A 24,465-nucleotide genomic window follows, 5' to 3' on the forward strand; every position below is an offset into this window, starting at 1 on the left:
GGGTTCAAGGCTTGGAAGTGTCCGTGCTACTAGATTCATTCTCAGAGGATGGTGAGTTTGAGACTCAAACATGGTATCATATCCTTGAACAGAAAAATATGAATGTGTCAAGAGAAGATTGGTTTATTTACTTTTAGATTAAAGTAACTTACATGATAATGTTTTTTGACTTTGGGAAAAAATCCTCCCGTTTTTACTTTCAATGGATGTTTTTATAATTTGTAAATACAGAACACATTTTCTTGGAAAGATAGTCTGCAATGTATTTTTACTCTCAATTTCAGAGTTGGAATTCCCATCATCTCTTACTGCCACAGAGAGGGCGTACATCCACAGACTATGTGCTGGACTTGGCTTAGCCACAAAAAGCAAAGGGTATGTCATAGGCAAAGTGTGCTATAGACACTGATATTGTCATTGGACTCTTAGTGTATATTACAACATTGGCCTACAATACCAACAGCAGCTGAGCTGCAATAAAGCCCTTTTATCAAGAAAAGCAATAAAAAATTCCCCCAAAGTCCCGTAACATTATTTGCAGAATGTTCTGAATACTGAATTGTTTTTATTCCCTTTCATTGACCCTTTTCACTACCAAAATTTGGCACAACAACACTTTTCTGTGTCGTAGTCAGATTTGTACATTGATTTGGAAGCTAAGGTTATACAGTTAATCCTAGAACTCTATTTGTGACACAGCAAAGTTGGACCGTAAGTACAAGTAAGTGGGGAAAGCATGTAAAATGAGACTGAAAACTTACCCATTCTGTCTTTGGAGAGGACAGTTCTTTTATTTTATAGTCTTTTGCACCGTCACTTTCACTTTCATTTTCATAAATTGCACAGGTGCTTCATGGAAACTTCCATTGTTTCAATGATGCTACTGGTTCTGTACACAGGAAACTCATTGATTTCATTGATGTATGCTTTTACACAAATTATGGCAGTGAAATTCTTCTGTTCCAGAATAAAAAGGAAATGTTCCACACACCTCAGTATGCCCAAGATAGTGTGTCACATCCATACACACAAACCCACATGCACAAATGTGCATACTCATTCATGCATATGGTTTTGTGCTGTGGTCCATTTGAATAGGCCGTTCACAGTTTACGTCACTGTTCTCTCATTAATATGCAAAAATAAATATTTGTCCGCATTTTTAGATGACGCTTTTGAAAATTACGCATGCAAGAATGACGTAAATACATCTCAGTGGGCGACTGCTAGTTTAACAATGAATACTAACGTACTCGTCCGAGTATAAGCCCCCGGTTCAGCAACACAAAACGACGGCAAAACTAGGGGAGGGGCTTATACTCGAGCAACCCCATGTTATCTGGCATGGACGCTTAATTTATGCTAATTTTATGCACGATTTTTTTTCAACACCACTCGATCTTTCTATCACTTTCAAAATCGACTTACACATCCAAAGAAATTGATTGTACAATCTCTGAATACAGAAGTGACATTTTGGTGAAATTTCAGCGTCGGAAAAAAACCCAAACTTGAAACAAAGACGTTGTGTATGCAGCTGATCAACAGTAATGTGAACAGGCATGAATTGCCTACACGGAAAGGCACCTCAATATTCCAGTATCAAACTGTCTACATCTTGTGAAAACAACAACATAGCAGTGAAAATTGTAATAGTCACCAGGAAAAGTCTTCACAAATGAAAGGATGATTGCTTCAAACAAAAGAAAATGCATGTTTCGAGCATGAAAACATCGTGGCCGTGAATGAAAATAAACAATGGCAGACGTGAGTGGGACTTTTCTATTTAGGCGACGGGGGTGAGCAGGGTCAAAGAATCAAGATAGTACTGGGAAAACGTGTCATTTTCCTTACGATGCTGTCAAGGGAACTCCAGTTTCCCATTGTTTTAACATCTTTTAATAGTTTCTTTATTATCTAAAAGTAATTTTACCAAGTTGAATGACCAAATATACTCTCCTAACCTTTCTGTATTTGAGTTACACTAGGGTAGGGGCTTATACACGGATGTAATGCATTTTCTAAAATCCTCTGAAATCAGTAGGGGGGCTTATACACGAGCAGGGGCTTATACTTGGACGAATACTAAAAAACATATTCACCACTCAGAGTACTAGCTGCAAAAACAGGCACACATGCGACATTGATAAAATTTGTCCGCATTTCAAGCTGCGTGTCCGATGTCGCGTGCATACAGCTATATTTAGTAACAAACCTGTAACCGTGAACAGTGCTATTCTTGGTTTAACCCACTGAAGGACATGTGTCCCAGCAGACAAAAAACACTATGCTCTAAAGTCTCAGATGGTGCATGGATATACTGTGAATAATACCGATACTTGTTCAACATTGATCTCAGTCTATGCACCCAATACCTTACTCTAAGGTAGTATGCGCCCAGAAAGTGAAAGACTTAAACTTTTTCTCAAATTTTCTTATTTTCCTCAAGGAATCTTTCAACCATTCTCTTTCAAAATCAAGAATAATAATCAGGGGTCACTCTGCAAATTTTTGTACTAGAGAAACAAATTCCCAAAGATTTACTGATATTTGAAATTCAAAATGACCACCATCCCTGTGTTACCACTATGAAGAAAATTGAAATTTTCGATTTTTACATTGTAAAAAAATAAGATGGTGAAAGTTTTTCTTATTCAAAGGGCTTCAAAATGAACCCCCACAAGTGGTAAATCAGAAAAGAATTGGAAAAGTTTGAGTCCAAATATCTGTCCCCGAGGCGTGTTCTACCTTAGATTTAAGGTAGTAGTTACACAATTAATGAATTTTACTTGAGAAGCTTTGACATTATATTTTAGCCAAAGAAGATTTATACCTACTCTGTATGCATTGTTTACTATCTCTTATCAGCAAAGGCAGTAATCGTTATCTGACAATCTCAAAGAATGATGGCAACAAGCAAGCCTCAAGTGTTGCCACATTCCAACTCACCCGCAACTCCAGACATCAAGTACACAGCCTGCTGCAGAGGTACCCAGTCACCAACAAAGAGAGACAGGAACTGCAGCCTAGATCAGAACGAGGCTACTACAGCAGCAATGACAGTGGTAAGATACGGGTATTGGTTGGGTATCAAAAGATACATCTTGAATCTACTCAGGGATGTAATATTTCAGTTGTACCATTAAAAAAAATTAAGGTGAAGTAGTGAAAAATATTTAAAAAGTAATGAGATTGAAATTAGTTGTGCAATTTTGAAAAGTGGTTACCTGATCTGATTTGTGATGTCAAAAAAGAGAGGCAAAAAATTGACACAATTTACTGTATACAAATGATTGAATTTAATATTAATTACCCCTGAAAAAATATTCTGTAGTATTTTACAGAAAAGATTTAGCAAGCCATTGAAAGTAAATTAGTAAAAACTAAAAAAGTTAATATTTTCCACACTGAATAAGCCACAATTTTGCATGAACATAGTTTTTTGTCTTAGCATGTAGCCCGTCCATTTAGGTAGTATGGACCTTGAAATTGAAAGAAAACTTTTGCTCAAAGTTCCCTCAAGGAAACGAAAAACCATTCACTTTTGAAGTAAAGAATAAAGATCAAAGTTTACTACTTGAGAAGCAATTTACCAAAAATCGTTGATATTTAAAAATCAAAATTACCACCAACCCATAGTTAACAATATGGGCATAAACTAAATGGTCAACTTTGTAAGAAATAGGAGTGTAAAAAGTTTACTCACTCCATGAACTTCAAAATGATACCCCACAAGTGGTAGACCAAAAAGTAGTCTATAGATTTGAGAACCTGAATAGCAATCCAAAAGATGCATTCAACGTTAACTGACAATATCAGATCAAACATAAAACAGATGCAGAAGTATTATACTCGTAATATCTAAGAACACCTTCAGCAGCTTCCAATATTTGATCTCTGTATTGCAACGCAGGTCAAAGAGAAATGAACAAAACCACAGGAAGATTAAACAGCGGCGTTCCTCAGATATCACCCAGACAAATGAATACAGAATTTGATCACTTCAGACAAAGCCTTCCCATTCATCAAAGCAAAGACTTGATTGTGAAAACCATCAATGAAAACAGAGTTGTTTTAATATCAGGAGATACAGGATCTGGAAAAACTACTCAGGTGAGTTACAGCTTATGATCTTTTCTTTGGTTTTTGTTCAATTTTGTTCTATTTATTTCTTTTTTCTTTTTCATACTGTTCATACTGTTCTAATTTCCTATTCTATTCTGTTATTTTCTGTGCCGTTCTACTCTGTTCTATTTCATTGTGTCCTATTCTTTTCTATTGTATTCTTTTCTATTTTATTCTATTCCATTCTATCCTATTCTATTCTACTCTATTCTATTCCAACTATTCTATACTACTCTGCAATCTCCAGGCAGAGTCATCTTATCGCGTATTACCCACAATTCCTGATGTGTTCGATTCGGCGATAAGTGACTCTGCCACAGGTGTCCTGTTTACGTGGTAAATCACCACATACCGATCCGCAAACCGGAAGTTAGCTCAAAAACCGACACTGTGACGAACTCGCTGAAAATACAAAGTCCATCCTCCAAGCAAAAATGTTCATTGATTTTAAAACTAATTACTCTAAGTTTATAGCAAAACACGAACTGGAAAAATATGATTACCATTGGAACTACTTTTAAATAGTGTAATTATTCGGGAAGAAACAAGGCTTTGACCTGTTCTGACCTTTTAGCAAATCCCCGGTATCGTCTGCTGATGATGTATTTTCTTAACTTGTGACCCCTCTTGCACTCGAAGTTATTTACCAAGGTCGTGTATATGAATACTCAAAAGAAAGAACAATAAATAAACACTGAAAAGAGAAAATGGCGTTTTTATTTGAATTTGTACATAACTGTGCGCGTGCTGGAACGAATTCGAACTGCCGCGCGTTACTGTGGCAATACCATAGCTACAGTGCGCGACAGGTAAAAAAGTAGTTCATTGACGTTCCAATGACCTCGGGGTCACATGAATATTAATCTGCCTGTGCCAGAGATACTTATTAGCGTACGCGCGATAAGAACTCTGGTTCCGAGAGTGACTACTCTGTTCTATTCTGTGCTATTTTATTCTATTCTATACTATTCTATTCTGTTCCATTTTATTCCATTGTGTTCTATTCTGTTCTATTCCATGCTACATGTATTCTACTCTATTTTAGTTTAGTCTACTGTAGTCTGATGTATTCTATTCCTACTATACTGATCCTGCTACATGTACACTTCATTCAACATGTCCACTGAGTCTCCATGCAACACAAGAATTCCTTATGATCAATGATTACTTCTCACTTTTTTGTCAACTTTGATAATAACTATATTCTCTTTATTAGGTCTTTTAGCTGTATTAATTGTACTCTTTGTGTGTGGTATATGAGAGCTCTCTTTGACACACACTGGCTGCACATTTGAAGTTTAAATCTTTTCCCAATAGTACAGATGCAAAATTTGGCCAGAGTTTCGTCATGTTGATGTGCATATAACTCTCAAATTATTCTTACCCTATCTAAAACATAATAAGTTACCCATAGGTGATGTCTTGTTTACAAACTGCTAGCAAATCTATTTTCACGAATATCACATGAGCATTTGGCATCTATAAACAATCAGTGATGGGATGGCCCGTCCTACCTAATGCTGGGCTCTGTTGTGTTTTTATGCATAGGTACCACAGTTCCTACTCAATGACAGCGCCAACACTGGGAGGCCGGTCAGAATTGTCTGCACACAGCCAAGGAGAATATCAGCATTAGCCATGGCAGAGAGAGTGGCCACAGAGAGAGGCGAGAAAGTTGGCCAGACTGTCGGCTATCAAATCAGGCTTGAGAGCAGGTAAGGGCGACATTTTTTATTCTCGTGTCTATTTATAGACAAAGAAGGTATTAGAGTTGAAAACCAATATGCTGCTGTCAAGAACTTCCGTCTGTCAAGACTTCCGTCTGTCAAGATCCGTTGACGTCATGCCATTGTGATGGGTCATATCATAAACTGGTGGGGGTGTTCATGGCTCAGGTTGAGGTGTGGGAGAACGATTTGAGCTATGACAAAAATCAAAAGGGACCACAGGCTACCCAGACAGAATGAATAAGTTTATTATTAAGTTTTTCTCACTGTTTTCTCTATCAGTTCCTCTCCTTTTCTTCATCACAGTCCCTCTATGGATATAGGGACTGTGTCTTCATGCTCTGAATGATCGGAGTAAATAAAATAAACGGTTATATAATCTAACCTAGCCTCTTAACCCTTTATTCATTTTACATACATTACAAGGACGTTTATCTCTCATATACACATCTTGTAATGAATTAGTCAACACGACTAATTATGCTAATCCGTGGACTTATCAGGGATTTTACGGGTTGGTCAACATCGAGAAAGATAGGAATGGTTACTAAAACGGGAAGGTAAGAAGCTCTCCTGAAATGTTTTCAGAAATTACTAAATTGCTGCCATTCATGACCATTAATCCAAAATTTACTGCAGCCAGTGTATTTCGATGGCCGAGGGGAGCCAGCTACTCTAATTTCAAAAGTGTATATGGTCGCGAACAGTGCAAACCCTACCAGTGCCTTGCGTGCAGTTCATGGCATGAGGACGTCCGTAAAGCAGGAAGTCGGAAGTTGAAACCTTTGACCTTTACGTTGTTTATAAGTGGGCAAACTTGTAAACATATTTCCCAGGGACAAGTCTGATTTTGACTGGGGTCAAAGTTCGCGTGGTTAATTTGTTGTTCTCTCAATCGGGTGGTGTTGCTGAGGTTTTGTCAGTCATTTAGTTTAGCTGTGCGTTCTCGATAATTTTGCTGTATTTTTTCTCGAAACAGGGGAAATTCGTTTAAGTTTTAAGAAACATTAATTTCTCTATGACAGGAATGTTCTAGCTTGTTGTATCCTCGAATTAAATCGGCCGATTTTCTTTGATATAGTTATTTATGTGGTTTGGAGAAATCTTTAGGGCGGCGTCAGATAACAAGTGGAATGAGACAACATTTCGTTAATGTAAGGAAATCATATAGCAAGTACTTCTTGCGCTGGTGCAAACTCTACGAAATATTATGATATCAAAGGTGTTAGCAATGATAGTTTACAAGGTTTCCTGTCTAAATTCGCTAAAATCATCAAGAATATCTAAAAAATACTACACGTAATTATGACTACATTTTTGTATGTGTAGAGGTGTTGTTTGCCGTTCACGAATTCGAACGTCTGTTCCACACGTACACGAAGTGTGGTTATCACGTGACCAAGACGCTTCCCGTACTGATGATGGGACGTAATTACGTGCAACTAAACTTCTCTATAACGATATGTTACCGGCAGACATGGAGGTAATAGCGAGTGAATAGAAATGACGGTGACTGGTTTAAAAATTTCAAAGTGCTGGCAAAAATTATCACTTGCTTCTTAACGTAGTGGCCGACATCATCGGTGATGTCAGTTTAGGCCTATGTTCAGAAGCTGCGATGTCACCGCTGACGTGACTTTAGTGACGGGCTGCACTGAGCCTTGCCTATTGTACGCTAGAACGGTCTGCAAGTAGTCATGTCGGGAAAAAAGCTGGAAAAACGGCGATACTACTAGTTTGGTAATTTTGAGCGGATTTCTGGTCGTTGTAGGCCCCTAATAACCAAGCTGTTGATGAGTTGCAATTGCAATTTGGGTGGAAACGTTTCGAAATATCGACGAACAAAGTTGCGACAAGCGTTCTGTCGGGCAGTACATGGACGTTCCCATGGCTGTGGTGCAAAAACGTAAAAGTCAAAACAAGCCGTAAACGGCAGAAATCCAGTCCGAAAATCGACAGCTACCCTAACAGTACAAAAGAAGTTTTATAGCCGTCCGCCGCTTCTTTCGGGAAGTGTACACGAACAGCATAAGGCGCCATTGAAAATCGATGAATTCCTTAGACTAGTAGCGACCATAGAGCTGGGAACTATAGCTCCATGTAGCGACCAACTCTCTTTTATTAGGCGAAAAAGTAACCGGCGAGATTAATTCTTTGACGCCGTACAGTCATTCTAGTCATGAGCTTGGTTGCTACCGTATATCAGAAAACAACCGACTTTGACGTCAAAGGCCTGTTGCTGGTACGTAGTTTGAGACAGAAAATAAAGATATGTTACCGGCAGACATGGATTTAATAGCGAGTGCAGAGAAATGACGGTGACTGGTTTAAAATTCACAGTGCTGGCAAAAATTCTCCAGTGCGTGCTGCTGCTAATGTGTCACCATTGTGCCTTGAATGACGACACGGTTTGTAAATTATACTTGGTATATACACTCCAAGAAAACGACGTTGACGACGTGAAACATACATCTACATAATTTTGTTGAAAAGCTCATAAAATGGCCACTCCGGCGATCTTTTTCTGCTTGGTCGGTCGATACTTATAATTTCTGGGTGGCATTTATTACATGGAGCAGGGCCATGTCTGCTTGGCTATGTGTGAATTTGGCGCTTGGCAACGAAAAGCATGCGCGTTTTCAGCGTTCCTTTCGATCCAACTTCCCGTTTATTTTTGAATAATGAGCAGTGTTTGTTTGAGCATATCATGAATATATAAGCGTCCACTAGGTTTACGGACGTCCTCGGGACACGTTTCCCAAGATCTTCATACCTTCTCCTTTTTCATTTACATCTCTATCTTTGCAATGTTGACCAACTCTTGATAAGTCCACGGATTAGCATAATTAGTTGTGTTGACTAATTAATTACAAGATGTGTATATGAGAGATAAACGTCCTTGTAATGGGTAGAATGACTGAAGGGTTTATAAGAGGCTAGGTTAGATTATATAACCGTTTATTTATTTACTCCGATCATTCAGAGCATGAAGACACAGTCCCTATATCCATGGAGACTGTGATGAAGAAAAGGAGAGGAACTGATAGAGAAAACAGTGAGAAAAACTTAATAATAAACTTATTCATTCTGTCTGGGTACCTGTGAAGGGACTTAGCGGCATAGCCACAGTGTTAAGCCTTTCTCCAAAGGTTCTTAGTTGACTACAATCTATTACAGACTACTGAGCTGACGTTAGGGGTACCCACTTTGTGTTTGCTCACTCTGTGAGCGCTAGTGTTTGGTACTGAGTTGCGTGGATATCCCCTCATGGCCTCACGTGATCTGGGCCTGTTGCATAATCTGCAGAGATGATCATATGCCTCCGAGTCTGAAAACTGTCATTGTGTAAGCCTGTCGGCATTTTCCTTGCATTTTTTCTCATTTAATTTTGCAAAATATCGGCGAGTACCTCAATATTTCAAGATAACCCTTTCTTCCCAATCGTTTCCTGGAGTTTCAGAGTCATATGAACGAAAATGAGTGAAAGTTTTAGACAGGAAAATCGGACGTCGGCCATGTTCAATGTTTACAGTACAATCAGAAGTTTACGTGGAGGAATTAACCAACAAACACAGGAGTGTTCATGATGCCCGCCCTCTAGAGGCAGACCCTCCTATATGAAGTACCACATTTGATGCTTGTGGAAAGCTTGACCACACAATGGAGCATTTAAACCTTTAGAAAATGACAAACTGAATAAAAGGTATTCAGAAAATGTCAAATACTGAGGAAAAATGCGCAAATATTCAAAATAAACAGGTTAACTGATTGGTCAGCTATAAAAAACAATGAAAATGTTTATGATCAAACGTTTTTGAGATGCGCACATTTAACAAATACAGAAATTATTAACAATATAAATATAAGTCCAAACTATTTTTTCAGGGATGGGACAGGTTGGAAATGAGGGGTGAGAGACAAAGGCACACCTATTGCTGCATGTGGATGCAGCCACACCATTTCATTTACAGCATACTTATTCACTGTGTTGTGTTCAAGTTCCATATTGTACTGACTGTCATACAAGGATAACATAAGCAAATCAAATCAAATTAGAAAAGGATCAATGCTGTTGTGTGGATTTTGCTGAACATGGCTGATATTTCGCCCTATATATTTGGTATCTAGCAAAGGCATATTTTGATGTAAAGTCAAAATTAACACTACATTGCTGACAATATATTTTACCGTTTCTGCATGAATTTTCTTTTTTAAATTATAGTATATTAGTACTTCAAACAGATTAACAGTTATCGTGATGTCAACCCATAATTTTACATCACAAAGACTGTAATTCTGCCAATTTTTTTTGTTTTTCAGTCATTTTATAAATTTTGCACTGCACAAGATGATTGAACAAATTGCATGTTTGAATTGAAAATCTTTGGTCACAAATTAAATTATTTTTTGAAAAGAAATTTACTCTTCAACACTTTTAGCATATATTCTTTACACGGTCATGTATTTCAAGGAAAATATGCCTATTAAAAACAGTAATTTCTTCACTTTCAATTTTTTTTCAATACTATGACAATTATCAGCCATGAGGTTATACAAACACAAGACCAGATAAGCGTTTTTCATCATTTCCACAGGACTCTTTGGAAAATCCATTAAAAACAGTTAAAAGTGACTGGAAATGATCACTTGGTATACATTTAATTTACAGATGCCAGGTTGTGTATTTCACATGCACTCAGGTCAGTAAGGAAGTGCGTCATTACTGTTTGGACTGTTAATTCTTATTTCTGAATTGTTTAACTTTTCTCCACATTGAACTATCTTTAGGCAGTTTATACTGTAGCTTAGAATTTTTTTGATTGATGTATTTAATCATCTTTTGGTTCTTTGGGTCCATATCCCACCTCATGCCCCTACATCATCAACTATTTACCAACAACTCCATGCCAACAACCAATTACCTGACCTGGCCACACATTAGAGAAGGTACAGCGTCATTGACGGTATTTTTTATTTTGTGCTTCTCATCTCCCAACCGACCGTAAATTTCAGCTCAGACACGAAAATAAAAAAAAAAACTGTTTTATTTGCGCCGCCTCTGAGGTACTTGTTTTGTATTTTATTGCGACCACCCGCCCTGCCCGAGTATTCCTCTGGAGATGAGAAACAAAAAAAATAAAAGGGTCACCCTAAGCACAACAAGGCTTTCACTGCAATTTTAACAGAGTTACTTGTCAGCGTCATTGCAATTGCCACAGCAATGTCTTTGTGTACAGTACTTGTCTTAAAGGCACTGTTTTCGATCCCTGGGATCGCCTTTGTTCTGGTCTGTAAGAGCATTATGGAGGTGTGATAGCCTTTTGTTTTTCATTGACATTGTAATCTAGTAAGTAAATTTTCTGATGAGACAATCTAGTGCCAACATATGCCTTTAACCTATTTGTGATGAGCTTTTACTTATAATGTGCAGTTCACTGTATCAAATATTCCAGATTTGCTTTATCAGATACACACTGAATATTGCATGAATTTGCCTAGGTACACAATATTGCATAATAGAGGAAGAAATAAAAAGACTTGGAGATACTAGTTGCTTGAACTTGATTACCAGTCTCAATGAAAGCACTACATGTACCAGTAGTTTTGATACAATTTGTGTTGTTTATTTCACACTGCTGTGCAGGGTCTCTCCCAAAACCTTGCTGACATTCTGTACCAATGGTGTATTGCTACGCACTCTCATGGGAGGAGGAACATCTCTCAACCCAGTTACTCATGTCATTGTGGTAAGTAATGTACACATTCTCTCTCTCTCTCTCTCTCTCTCTCTCTCTCTCTCTCTCTCTCTCTCTCTCTCTCTCTCTCTCTCTCTCTCTCTCTCTCCCCCCCCCCCTTCCCCCACTCTCTCTCCCTCTTTCTCTCTCTCTCACTTTCTCTTCCCTTCAAAGTATTACCAATTGCAAACATGGAAAGTATAATTTTCCAATGTATATAAATCATCTTTACTGTGAAAACTCAACAAAGACAGTAGTTTCAAATCTCACCACTTGTTTGTCATTATTGCACACTTTACCTCCACTCTTAGTGCTTATAGGTAAACCCACCTGCAACATTGAAACCTCTAGGGCTGTGCGAAACCTTGAGGTGCAAAGGGGTGGCCGTCTCAACTGGTGATCACATGAATACCAACTCTAACCAGTCTGAATTTGACTGTCTTGAGTAATTGTCCTTCGAACCTGTATATTGAGACTGAAAACACCACCTAGAGGTGCCATAACAAAATCTTTTGATTTTTTCCCCTTTCAACAGGATGAAATGAAAACGCCACCTGGAGGTGTCATAACAAAATCTTTTGTTTTTTTCCCCTTTCAACAGGATGAAATTCATGAAAGAGACAAGTACAGTGATTTTCTGATGATCCAGATGAGAGACATGCTCAGTCACAACAAGAATTTGAAAATAGTTCTGATGAGTGCAGCACTGGATGTCCAGCTCTTTGTCCGATATTTCAGCGGATGTCCGGTCATAGAGAGTGAGTTTTTAAATGAGATGTGATCCAGTAAACACAACTCATATTTTGAAAAAAGAAAGATGAACAACAGTTTCAATCTGTTCAGTGCAGCTCATGTTATGTAAATGATTGCAAGGGATATCAAGAGTTGCATGAAAACTGCTTCTCAAATTCTGGAACTCTCAGAAAGTCTAGCAGCCAAAAAATTTCCTTCTTTTTCTTTTTGTTGTTTGTTGCTGAATTGAGTTAACTTTGACTCTGCAGAGTTTTTATTTTGCTTCATTTTGGCTTTTACTGGTGTGTGGATCTTTTTTTCTTGACATTTTAAGTGTGTCTGTGCCTCATGCTGGTATCGTTTGTATTCACTGTTTGTCAAGTGACCCATACTGGAATTTGTTTTGTTTTGTTTTGAGAATAATTTTTTCCAAGAAAAGACAACGGAATGAAATACTCTGAAATGCGGAAAATTCCTGAAACAGTATTTACTGTACATTTACAAAGGCCATTCAACCATGACTCTGAAGCGGAAAAAAACGTTCTGAGTCAATTTATGCTGCTAACCTGTGTCAGTTGTTGTTTCTTTGACAGTTCCTGGTGCCATGTTTGAGGTGAAGCAGCTATTCCTTGAAGACGTTTTGAAATGGTAAGTATTCATCATAGTTTATTAAGTTGCATTTGCAAAGTCTGGCAAACCCAAAGGTCAAAGGTCAGGACCATCAATTGTTTTTTGCCCTGACCTGTAAATATACGATAACACTGGTTCCACTGACGAGTGTGTTGACTTTCTGTAATGGAGATAATTTAAGGTCACTGTGCGTGTGAAATATTGCTGTTTAGATTTTGCCCCAAGATGCACAATGCATGTATACACATTTGCTACATACTGAAGTGGTCTTCGTGTCCTTTATGATCAAAGTTGTCTGTGTAATTAGAGTTTTTCAAGTGCTAAAACATGATACAATGTGTATACAGTGCTCTTGTAACAGACAGAAGTCATGTCGTTGATACTGTACCATTCACAGAGACCAACATCAATGGATGCAGTAAGCAGTCCCACCACTCTCATCACTCTCATCTCCAGTTATGGGTGGTAATGTGAGTTTGACCATGAAAGCACAATTGAAAATACTTGTAGTTCGACCTACATTAAAGAGCAGAGCCACTGGATTTTGATCCAATGGTACCGCCTCGGGAAACCACCAAACACTGAAGAGATTTGTCTAACCCCGTACTGTTGTATGCGTACAGTTTCCAAACCCTGTACTGTTTTACATTTAATATGTTTGTTTCAATAGCACTGGCTACATGAACAAGGGTATGGAAAAGTACAAGAGAGAACTCGTCAAATGTGAGTAGAAATGCCTTATATACTCACTCTCGGATTCCTGTCAGAGAGTCTCTTGCCTTGTCAAGATAAAGCTTTCATTGATCATGGGCATAAAAATGATTGTATGTGCTGTTTTCTATTACAAAAGATGGGTTGCCATAAATGTACATACCCAATGTCATCAATTAGCACCAATGCCTTATTGATGTGTGATTTTCAAAAAAGCACATTTATGTTTTGGATTGATAATATTACAATTCTCTGCGCACACTTTATGAACCGTGGATCTTGTTGCAAGCAGTTGCCAAATTCAAATAACCTGGGGACCTGTTACAAGAGTACCAATAACAACCAAAGCCTTTAACTTGGAGTTTATTCCAAATAGACCCTTTGAGTTATAATAATGACTTTTGACAGATTCTCCCAACTGAGTCCATTGTTCTGAGCTTTTATCAAATACTATCTGATAGAAGTTTTAATCACATGGTTTGCAATTTCGTGTCCTTAATCAGAAAATGAACGTTAATGATTTCTGTGTCCCTTTAACATTAATTGTACAGTGGAACAGCAGCAGAGTCAGCTCAATGAATGGTACAAACAACAAGAATCGAAGGCTGCTGACATTCAGGAACTACACGCTGACAAGACACCGGAACAAGAAGACGAGGGTGTCATCATGGATAGAGAAGAGGACATGTCCAAAGTTGAGGTACAGTAACACACTTTCTCTGTCTACAGCACCACAGTTGATTGTTGAAAAAGAATAAAATCACAAGGTAGACAGTTTTCGTTTCAAGTGAGTTGGTTTTTTCGTTTCCACTGTAAAATCGTGTTTTATTCAAGGTGAACGTTAACAAAGATGTTTTGTCAAATAACTTGAGAAATTGATGAAACCTGGAAAAGTTTCCCCTTGGGCCGATGTGGCCATAGGCCAAACTGACTCGCCACTTACAGAGCTTCCGTTGACGCAAAATTCTGCGTATTTCACGCATAATTACTCTGAAGTACGCAAAGTAAATGGACATCTGCGTAATCCAATACGCATTGAAAAAACCGCATTCTCCATAACAGAGACATGAGCACAAGTGGTTTCCCTCCATTGCGTAGTTTATCCAGGACTAAAAATCAATGTTTGCTGATAAAAAATGTTCATTACTTTGCAGTATTTTGTCCTACATCCTATCAATTATGTCACATTGTTTCCTTAAAGGCAACACCAAAAAGCATGTTCAGTAGTTCGTCATTATTTCAACACACTATTTTTCCCTGTTGCGCCAAATACGTACTTGTAAACCCTGAAGAGCTCCGCGTCGAATATCAACAATTTAAGCTAATGCAAAGCAGCCTTAGAAATAAGTTTAATGGCCGGTCTGCACGCTTCTTTAGAACGATTATCGTGAACTCTTTCCAAATATTGCAAAGTTGGCCATAATTGCAGCTGATCCCAGTCTCATGTGTCCCATGTAAATGTGGGTTCAGTACACAAAACAGGATTAAAACATCGAAACGTGGTTGTCTAAGTGAAGATGTCATAAATGATCTGATGATGATAACCATGGAAGGCCCAAATCTTTGCCAATTTGACTTTAGAGTAGCGATGATAGAGTTCTTAATAATTAGTAAGAAATGAATACGTCATCAGAGAATAGAACAGAAGAGTATTAAAGATTGTAAAACTCGTCAAAGAAAAAAACATTGTCACTGCTTATGTTTATTTAACACTTTATTCATTGACTTTGAACTAGTTTTCGATATCGTGTGTACAGCTATTTCATAGGTACTTACATGTAGTTGTACGCATTTTGTATACATTTTACACAAATAAAAAACCATTTGCATACAGCCTTATGCAGGTATGAAAATCCTAACGGAAGCTCTGCACTTACTAATGAAAATTGTCTCTAGTGCTTGAAAAAGTTACATATTACATGTATTGGTATAGGACTTAGGCATAGAAAGTTGCAGAAAGTCAAACATCGACTCAAAGAGTTCATAACTTCACTACTTTTAGGAATGCACTGATGACCTGAAAAAGAGAGAGAGAAAAAAAAAGTTGCACTTGATTGACTTCACAAAAATGGCAAACATATACTCGTGCATATGTTACACTTTTGACCCCTTTGCCTCTCACAGAGAGTTTATTGACCTCTTCACTGACCTTCTGGAGAAGTAAGGTTGCTTGCAGCATCTCTTTTGTGGTTTCTTCAGATTTCTTCCTGGGCACTCATGTATATTTCTCTGCGTTGATATAAACATTTGTAAAAAACATATTACTTCATAGCTTCCAATAGGTCGTTTAGTATGCTTTTTAGTCCCCACGCAGTGTTTCATCGAGGATGCTACACCAGGGGGGGATTGGTCCCCCTCTACTGGAATTTTTGAGGGGGATTTTAAAATTTTGGGGGGGATTTAACTGAAATATATAATGACATCTTTGTACATAAGTTTTAATGTTGCAGTGATGTCACTTGTGATAAACATACTACAAGCCATAAATCACTTGCTTACAAAATCCAAGCTGCTGGCTGCAAACACCATCCTCTATAAAAATTTTTCAGAAGTCAACAAATTTGCGTATCACTGTTGTGAATGTATAAGGCTTCCAAGAGTGGCGGACAGCTCATTAATATTCATAAGCATTACTATTCCTAAAAAAATTGTAGCATATTCTGTATGCTAAAATATTCTGTATGTTTGCTTTCTTAGGGCTTAATGTACATTCAAATATAAAAATTAACAACAGTTAGCCATTCCCACTGTACCTTCAAGGGATTTTTTTTCATTTTTCACTGAACTGTCTGCACTACAAAAAGCAAGAAAAAACTCTCTTGTAGTTATAAAGGAATGTTTTGTAGCTTCTGAAAAAAATATTGTACTCATTTGTCACGTTATCACGGTATCATCCCTCACTACTGTAAGTTTGGATCAACATTGCCCTATACAAACCAGTTAGCTGTATTTTTCTAGTGACCTAGCTGGTCTTGTAGTTTTGTGCGCAGACTCAGTAGAGTTAAAACGAACAACTTAGAGGGTCAGACCTTAGTCTGCCGTATTTTGAATGCGGAGTTTCTCGATGTCAGATTCGCTCCAGTTGCTTTTTGTCAGTCATTTTAGAACGGGAAAATAACAAACAGAAAGGTTGGTTGTCACGGACAGTAAACTTTAGGGTTTATTTGCCCGAAAAATAAGTCAGTGTCTGTTCACTGAATTCAAAAACCGGACCCATTGACACTATAGCTTGCTTGTGACTTTCATTGCATGCAGTCTGCACTGAACACGTTTCTGTGACAGTAAAGTCCAAATTTTCGTGTCAATTTTGCCATCAGAATTATTTTCAGAGTGTTATGGACATCCATACGATGCATAAAAACTTCAGTTTGTCTCCTTTTCTCAATCGTACAGAGATAATGTGACACAGAAACCTTATTGGGCAAGGAACGTAACTCTCAACTGGCTGACAGGCTTTCATATGCAAATTCAGCGTATGGAAATTTACGCGTGTTATTGTTTCAACAGCAATTTATTGTCAAGCAGTTCAAAAAGTATCAAAATCGAACTAAAATTAGTCCCTTCCATGTAAATGTTCTTGCAACACTATACAATGCCCGTTGCCACACTATTAACAGGTGCCGATAACGGGTCAAATGCATCGAAGTGTGGCACTCACGATAGCAGCCATTCCAGCCAGCTCAGTGCAGTGCGCGATGGGTCGCCCCTTCTACCTGTGATTGGCGGCGCGCAGCACACCAAAGAGGGGGAATCGCGCAATCGCGCAGCCTAGATGAAACACTGCCCACGGACAGTGTCCGTGGGGGACTTATAGGTTTGGTCATGTCCGTCCGTCTGTCCGTCCGTCCGTCCGTCCGTTCACAAAGATATCTCAGAGATGCCTGGAGCGATTTTATTAAAACTTGGTACAAGGATTACTTCATACGTCATACATATGCACGTCGACTTGTTTTGTGATACGATCCAATATGGCTGCCCTGCGGCCATTTTGTTACGATTTTTTCTTGTACGGAGCCATAACTCAGGCACATCTCAACCGATTTTATTCAAAGTTGGTACATGGACATTGACCTATATCATACATATGCACTTCAATTTGTTTCACGATGTGATCCAATATGGCCGCATGGCGGCCATTTTCTTACAATTTTTTTCATGTACGGAGCCATAACTCAGGCATGTTTCAACCGATTTTATTCAAAGTTTGTACAAGGACATTGACCTATGTCATGCATATCCGCATTAATTTGTTTTGTGATACGATCCAATATGGCCACCGTGCAGCCATTTTGTTAGTCCCCACGGACACCATCCGGGGGGACTTATAGGTTTGGTCATGTCCGTGCATCCGTCCGTGCATCCATCCGTCCATGCGTCCGTCCGTCCGTTCACGCAGACATCTCAGAGACGACTGGAGCGATTTTGTTCAAACTGGGTACAAGGATTATTACCTATGCCATACATATGCACGTTGATTTCTTTTACGATCCGATCCAATATGGCCGTCTGGCGGCCATTTTGTTTCCTGTATTTGATTTCGGTGCGTATGTTCACTCAAATTTCTCAGTGATGCTAGGAGCGATGCCATTCAAACTTGGTACATAGATTACTTTATATGTTATACATATACACATTGATTTTTGTTTTGATCCAGTCTAAAATGGCTGTGTGGCGGCCATTTTGTTTCTTATATTTGACGACTGAGCGTTCGTTCTCGTAAATTTCTCAGCGATGCTGGGCGCGATTGCATTGAAAGTTGATACATATATTAATCCTTATCTGTGTGACGGCCGTTTTCTTTCCTGTATTTGATATCCATCTACAGGCTCCCCAGGTATGATCCACAGGCGTTCAAGGATGAAATTAATATTAATGCTGTGTCCATGCATAGGGGCTCATGAATGCAGATATCTGAGATATGCCTGTGCCAATTCTTTTTAAACTTGGTACAAGGATACTACACCATGGCATACATATGCAGGTCCATTTATATTGGTGTGGCATGCATAATTGATTCTAATTTGCATTATTCCGGATTAGAGCGCTGTTTCTGGTACAACTGTGCCAAATTTGATGAAACTTTGTGCAGATGATTTTCACACAGAGTTCTAATATCAGTCAATAACATATGTCAGTATTGCATCAATTAATTGATAATTTGCATATTCGATGAATGTTTGCAATTACGGTGATGTCTAGAATATACTGCAACAGATTTAATGAAACAAATGGTACAAATCTTTAGCACATAGCCCTATAATAGTGTACAAAGACACTTAGCAGTATCATGTTAATTAATTGCTAATTTGCATATTTCGTTCCTTTTCCTAATTAGTGGGCTATCTCCAGAAATACTGTTTTAAATTTTATGAAACGTGGTGCAGATGTTGATCTGTCGGCATTATAATACTATGTGAACACATTAAAGGAATATCATGTCAATTAATTGCTAATTTACATATTTAATGAACTTTCATAATTATTATCATATGTCTAATAATGCTGCATCAAATTTAATGAAACATGGTACAGATTTTTTCCTTCCAGTAGTCAAATGGCGTGCAAAGATATGTAGCAGTTTCTTATCAATTAATTGCTTATTTGCATATTTAATGAATTTTGGTAATTAGGCTGATATGTCAAGAAAAAGGTCAAATTTTATGTTGAGCTCAAATTGCTTTAACAGTGAAAAAGACATTTATCAATGTCAAGTTAATCAATTTGTAATTGCATATGTAATGAACTTTCCTAATTAGAGTGATATATCCACAAATACTGCGTTAAATTTGATGAAACTTGATACAGATTTTGATATCATAGTGTTGTAAATACTAATCACTGACACTTAGTGGTATCATACATATATATAAATTAATTGGTAGTTTGCATTTACATAATGGATTTTTGTTTTTAGGGTGAATGTCCAAAGTACTGCATCAAACTTTATGAAATATGGTACCGGTGATAATCTGTCAGTGTTAGGATAGGATGCAAAAATGTTTGGCAGCATCCTGTCGATTAAGTACTAATTGATTTATTAGTCCCCACGGACACCGTCCGGGGGGACTTATAGGTTTGGTCATGTCCGTGCGTGTGTGCGTGCATGTGTCCGTGCGTGCGTGCGTCTGTGCGTCCGTCCGTCCGTCCGTTCACGCAGATATCTCTGAGATGCCTGGAGCGATTTCATTCAAACTTGATACAAGGATTACTTCATATGTCATACAGATGCACGTCAATTTGTTTTGTGATACGATCCAATATGGCCGCCAGGCGGCCGTTTTATTACGATTTTTTCATGTACAGAGCCATAACTCAGGCATGTTCCAACCGATTTTATTCAAAGTTGGTACAAGGACATTGACCAATGTCATAGATATGCACGTCAATTTGTTTTGTGATACGATCCAATATGGCTGCCAGGCGGCCATTTTATTACGATTTTTTCACGTACAGAGCCATTACTCAGGCATGTTTCGACCGATTTTATTCAGAGTTGGTACAAGGACATTGACCAATGTCATAGATATGCACGTCAATTTGTTTTGTGATACGATCCAATATGGCCGCCAGGCGGCCATTTTATTACGATTTTTTCATGTACAGAGCCATTACTCAGGCACGTTTCAACCGATTTTATTCAAAGTTGGTACAAGCTTATTGACAAATGTTATAGCTGTGCACGGCAATTTGTTTTGTGATACGATCCAAAATGGCCGCTGTGCGGCCATTTTATTAGGATTTTTTTCATGTACAGAGCCATTACTCAGGCACGTTTCAACCGATTTTATTCAAAGTTGGTACAAGGACATTGACCTATGTCATACATATGCAAGTCAATCTGTTTTGTGATATGATCCAATATGGCCGCCAGGCGGCCATTTTATTACGATTTTTTCATGTACAGAGCCATTTCTCAGGCATATTTGCATGTTTCGACCAATTTTATTCAAAGTTGGTACAAGGACATCGACCAATGTCATAGCTATGCACATCAATTTGTTTTGTGATGCGATCCTTTATGGCCACTGTGCGACCATTTTGTTACGATTTTTTCATGTCCTGAACCATAACTCAGACATGTATCAAGTGAATTTATTCAAAAGTATTTTTATCACAGACCTAATGAAGAGGACTCTATCCTCTCTGAGGACCTGTAATCAAAATACCCATTAACAAGTGGGGACTGTGTCATCAACGATGACTTGTTTTAATGACCTTTTGTAATTAGTATGGCAGCTTACATTTGTTTTAAGTTTTCACCACCATGGAACTCTATTGGCCATTAAGCCCCATCTGTATCACAGTATTTTTAATCACAGACCTAATTAATGAAGAGGACTCTTTCCTCTCAGAGGACTTGTAATTAAAGTACAAGTGGGGGCTGTGTCATTGTCAATGACTTGTTAGTCAAGTTTGCTATTTCTAGAAATTTCTTTGCGTCTGCACCATAGCATTATGAGTAACATATAAAAGTTTCTGGCATCAGAGCATTTCTGAGTCCGTGGATGCTTTAGCCCAAAAGGCCCTCTAGTGTCAGATTTAGGACTACACCTCCCCACCCAAACCTGCCCACCCCAATTCTCTGTGAACAGGTCCCCACTCATGATTGATAACAGTGGATTTGAATGACTAATTTCTGATTCAAAACGATTCACCTCTGTCAAAATCACATCAATCTCTGTCCACAGAAAGAACTGGACAGCAGTGAACTTGAGCCATGGCTTCTAAAGGAAATGGATAATTGTATCACAGATGCCTGGCTGAAAGGAAGCGAAGATTCATTCTCCCAGCTTTTCCATCTGATCCACAGCGAGAATGTCAGTGGTAAGTCAGAAATTTCACTTCTGGTTAGGTTATCAGTGATAAAACATAAGTAAAGTTTTGAAGGGAGGTTGTGGCTGCAGGTCAGCAGTTAAATTGTCCAGTATTATAGAAAGGCTATTAGTGTTAAGTTAGATATTTTGATTTCAAAGTGAGCTTACAGATGCACAAGTAAGTTAGGTGTAGACTAGTTTAGAGTTACATGTAACTCAGGGATGGCGGCCATTTTGAATTTCAAATATCGATAAATGTCAGGTAATTTGTTCCTCTAGCACTAAACTTTGCATGGTGAACCCTGATTTTTATTCTTGATTTAGTAAGATTGTGGTTGAAAATTTCATTGTGGAAAGTTTGAGCAAATAGTTTAAGTCTTTCACTTTTGAGGTGCATACTACCTTGAAGGAGATGTGTGAATTTCAGCATACCATACTTTTCAGTATCACACACCATCTCTGACTTTCTCTCTCTACAGTCGACTACTCACACACTGAGACTGGAGCCACTGCACTGATGGTTGCTGCTGGTAGGGGCAACTCTGACGTGGTGGAGAAACTACTCAACCTAGGGGCCAATGTCAATGTCCGATCATCCAATGACTGGACTGCCCTTGACTGGGCTAAGAAATTCAACAGGAGTGACATTGTTGAACTTATCGAAGCACACATGTAAGTAACAACTCAGTTAATGTCAGTTTAAATGGCATTGTTATGTCAGGCTGAACATTTAACCTAAAGTTCATGTTGTCGGTTAGATGTTACCCCTTTTTGCTATTTCAATTGCTTGGCTAATTCAATAGTAATGTAGCACTTCATAGAAGGTACGTGCAGTTAAATATTTTAATTCCAACAAATAAAATCAGGCATTTTTCCCCTGTATTCAGTCTTTCTCTGTCTTTTTTCAAAACATATTGCAAGATATAACAAAGCGTAATGAGAATTGAATAAAAATAATTACACCCAAAGTTTAACCTGTTCACCCCAAATTCCCTGTAAACAGGTTCAAATTCATCATTAATAACAATAGGTTTGGGCCAAACCATGGTGGTACAAGGGTCAAGCAAGTCATGCCAACCTCATAAAGGGTCATGTCTGTTCTGCCTTCTATGTTTTCAGAGCAGCGTCAGAGTTGTCATGCAGTGATGAGACACAACTTGTCAGTGAATCAAAGGACATCAGCAAAGAAGACAAAGAACTTCTGTCAATATACCATCACAGTTTTGATGATGAGAGAGTCGACCTTAAACTGGTTGTCAGTCTTCTCAATTACATCTGTAGTTTTTCTGAAGAAGGTAGGTGCTGTGACTGATTCTTATGTTTATTATTCGTTTGCTGATGTTTATTGTTTGTTTTCAGATGTTTAATGATGTATGTTATAGTCGTCGGGGGGGGGGGGGGGGGGGCGGGGGGGGAGGGACTTACAGATTGAGTTCTGTGTCTGTGTCCACACAGATATCTCAGACAGGCCATGGTCAATTTCTTGTAAACTTGGTACAAGGATGATAAACTATGACATACATATACTGGTAGATTGGTTTTATGATACAATCCAATATGGCCTCCAGACGCCCATTTTGTTCTGATATTTTCATACCTTATAGTCACATGTATTACCCAACACAAAGTTAGCTCAGCTAGTTCCATTTGTACTTGGTACATCAGCAGTGCACATGCTCATCAATACAAGGTTGATACTTTCTCAACCATTTTCTGGACATGCCTTGACGACATTTTCACTTCACCATGATTTCCGTCAATTGTTTCCAAATTTATTCATCATGTGGGGACTATGTCCTTTACAATGACTCGGTACGTTTTAAATCTGTTTGCTTATTATGACAGATACATGCAAGCAGCAAAAAGCGAATGAGAAAGAAGAACAAAAATTTCAACTTACAAAACTGCTTTGCCGTTCAGTCATCCTGTATCCGTAGTGTATCAGTAACAAAAAGGGACAAAAATAACTTTACAAAATATGAAAACAGTTTTAATGTCCTGTTTCACATCCATTTTTTGAAGATTTTGTCCCCGAGAACCATACACGATGGTGTGATTTGAAAACCAATATTTTTTGTGAAATGTTGAGTTTGTCGTGTCATAAAACAAATCATGATGATAGTGCTGTGACTGCCACGATTCATTCTCGTGTCTCAGGAGCTGTGTTGGTGTTCTTACCTGGCTATGACGAGATAGTCACCCTGAGGGACAAGTTACTGTGTGACGAGAAGAGATTTGCCAACAACAGCAAGTACGTCCTCTACACCATGCATTCCAACATGCAAACGCAAGACCAGAAACGCGTCTTCAGGACTCCACCAAGAGGCTGTAGAAAAATAGTGAGTAAAAATACTTGTTTGTCTGGAGTTTGTGCATTAGACAATACATGTACTTTCTAGAACATACTAAATGTGTTGTAGAGCATTTTAACCCCTTGAGTGCTGTATTTTTTCCCACCAAAATTTTAGTGCAACATTTTACCAATTTTTATGAACTTTTCTGTATTTTTTTTATAATTTTGGAGCAAATGGACACAACATTTCATTGGCCACAGTTTTTTATAAAAAATTTTGCAAAAATCTGACGAAAAATTGACTGGGGGACAAAATCTTCAAAAAATGGATGTGAAAAATTGACTGAGGTATATTTTATAAGGGCGACAAAAATTGGCTTTGGTGCTCAAAGGGTTGACTCAAATATACAAAAAAGCTGCCTTTTGAAAGTGCACGCATTCTACATTTTCATGTATGAAATCAATGGAATATTGAGACTTTGTGGGTAGGGATAGTGTGGTGTAAATGTGTTGTATATGTTGTACAACAATAAAAAATTACAAAAAAGTTATTGAACTGTTTTTGTTATGATTTGTTTATTTTTTCCATCAGATTTTGTCAACCAACATAGCTGAGACAAGCGTTACAATTAATGATATTGTTTTTGTCATTGATGCTGGTAAAGTGAAAGAGGTATGTATATTTTGCTGTGATATCA

The 24,465-nt window shown here is 38.1% G+C and overlaps 1 protein-coding gene across 1 annotated transcript in view; it reads left to right on the top strand.

Annotated features, from left to right (window-relative positions):
- LOC139121712 (3'-5' RNA helicase YTHDC2-like) overlaps positions 1 to 24,465 on the top strand; it is a 65,851-nt gene that overhangs the window by 2,251 nt on the left and 39,135 nt on the right. The window contains exons 3-16 of the mRNA XM_070686805.1: positions 285 to 375; positions 2,869 to 3,065; positions 3,914 to 4,113; positions 5,674 to 5,840; positions 11,497 to 11,599; positions 12,189 to 12,345; positions 12,913 to 12,967; positions 13,620 to 13,672; positions 14,212 to 14,360; positions 21,349 to 21,484; positions 21,954 to 22,146; positions 22,594 to 22,769; positions 23,632 to 23,813; positions 24,360 to 24,440. Coding sequence (XP_070542906.1) covers positions 285 to 375; positions 2,869 to 3,065; positions 3,914 to 4,113; positions 5,674 to 5,840; positions 11,497 to 11,599; positions 12,189 to 12,345; positions 12,913 to 12,967; positions 13,620 to 13,672; positions 14,212 to 14,360; positions 21,349 to 21,484; positions 21,954 to 22,146; positions 22,594 to 22,769; positions 23,632 to 23,813; positions 24,360 to 24,440 — 1,940 coding nt within the window. The remainder of the gene's footprint in view (positions 1 to 284; positions 376 to 2,868; positions 3,066 to 3,913; positions 4,114 to 5,673; positions 5,841 to 11,496; positions 11,600 to 12,188; positions 12,346 to 12,912; positions 12,968 to 13,619; positions 13,673 to 14,211; positions 14,361 to 21,348; positions 21,485 to 21,953; positions 22,147 to 22,593; positions 22,770 to 23,631; positions 23,814 to 24,359; positions 24,441 to 24,465) is intronic.

This window comes from Ptychodera flava, chromosome 21, assembly GCF_041260155.1.
Source record: "Ptychodera flava strain L36383 chromosome 21, AS_Pfla_20210202, whole genome shotgun sequence".
Lineage (NCBI taxonomy): Eukaryota > Metazoa > Hemichordata > Enteropneusta > Ptychoderidae > Ptychodera > Ptychodera flava.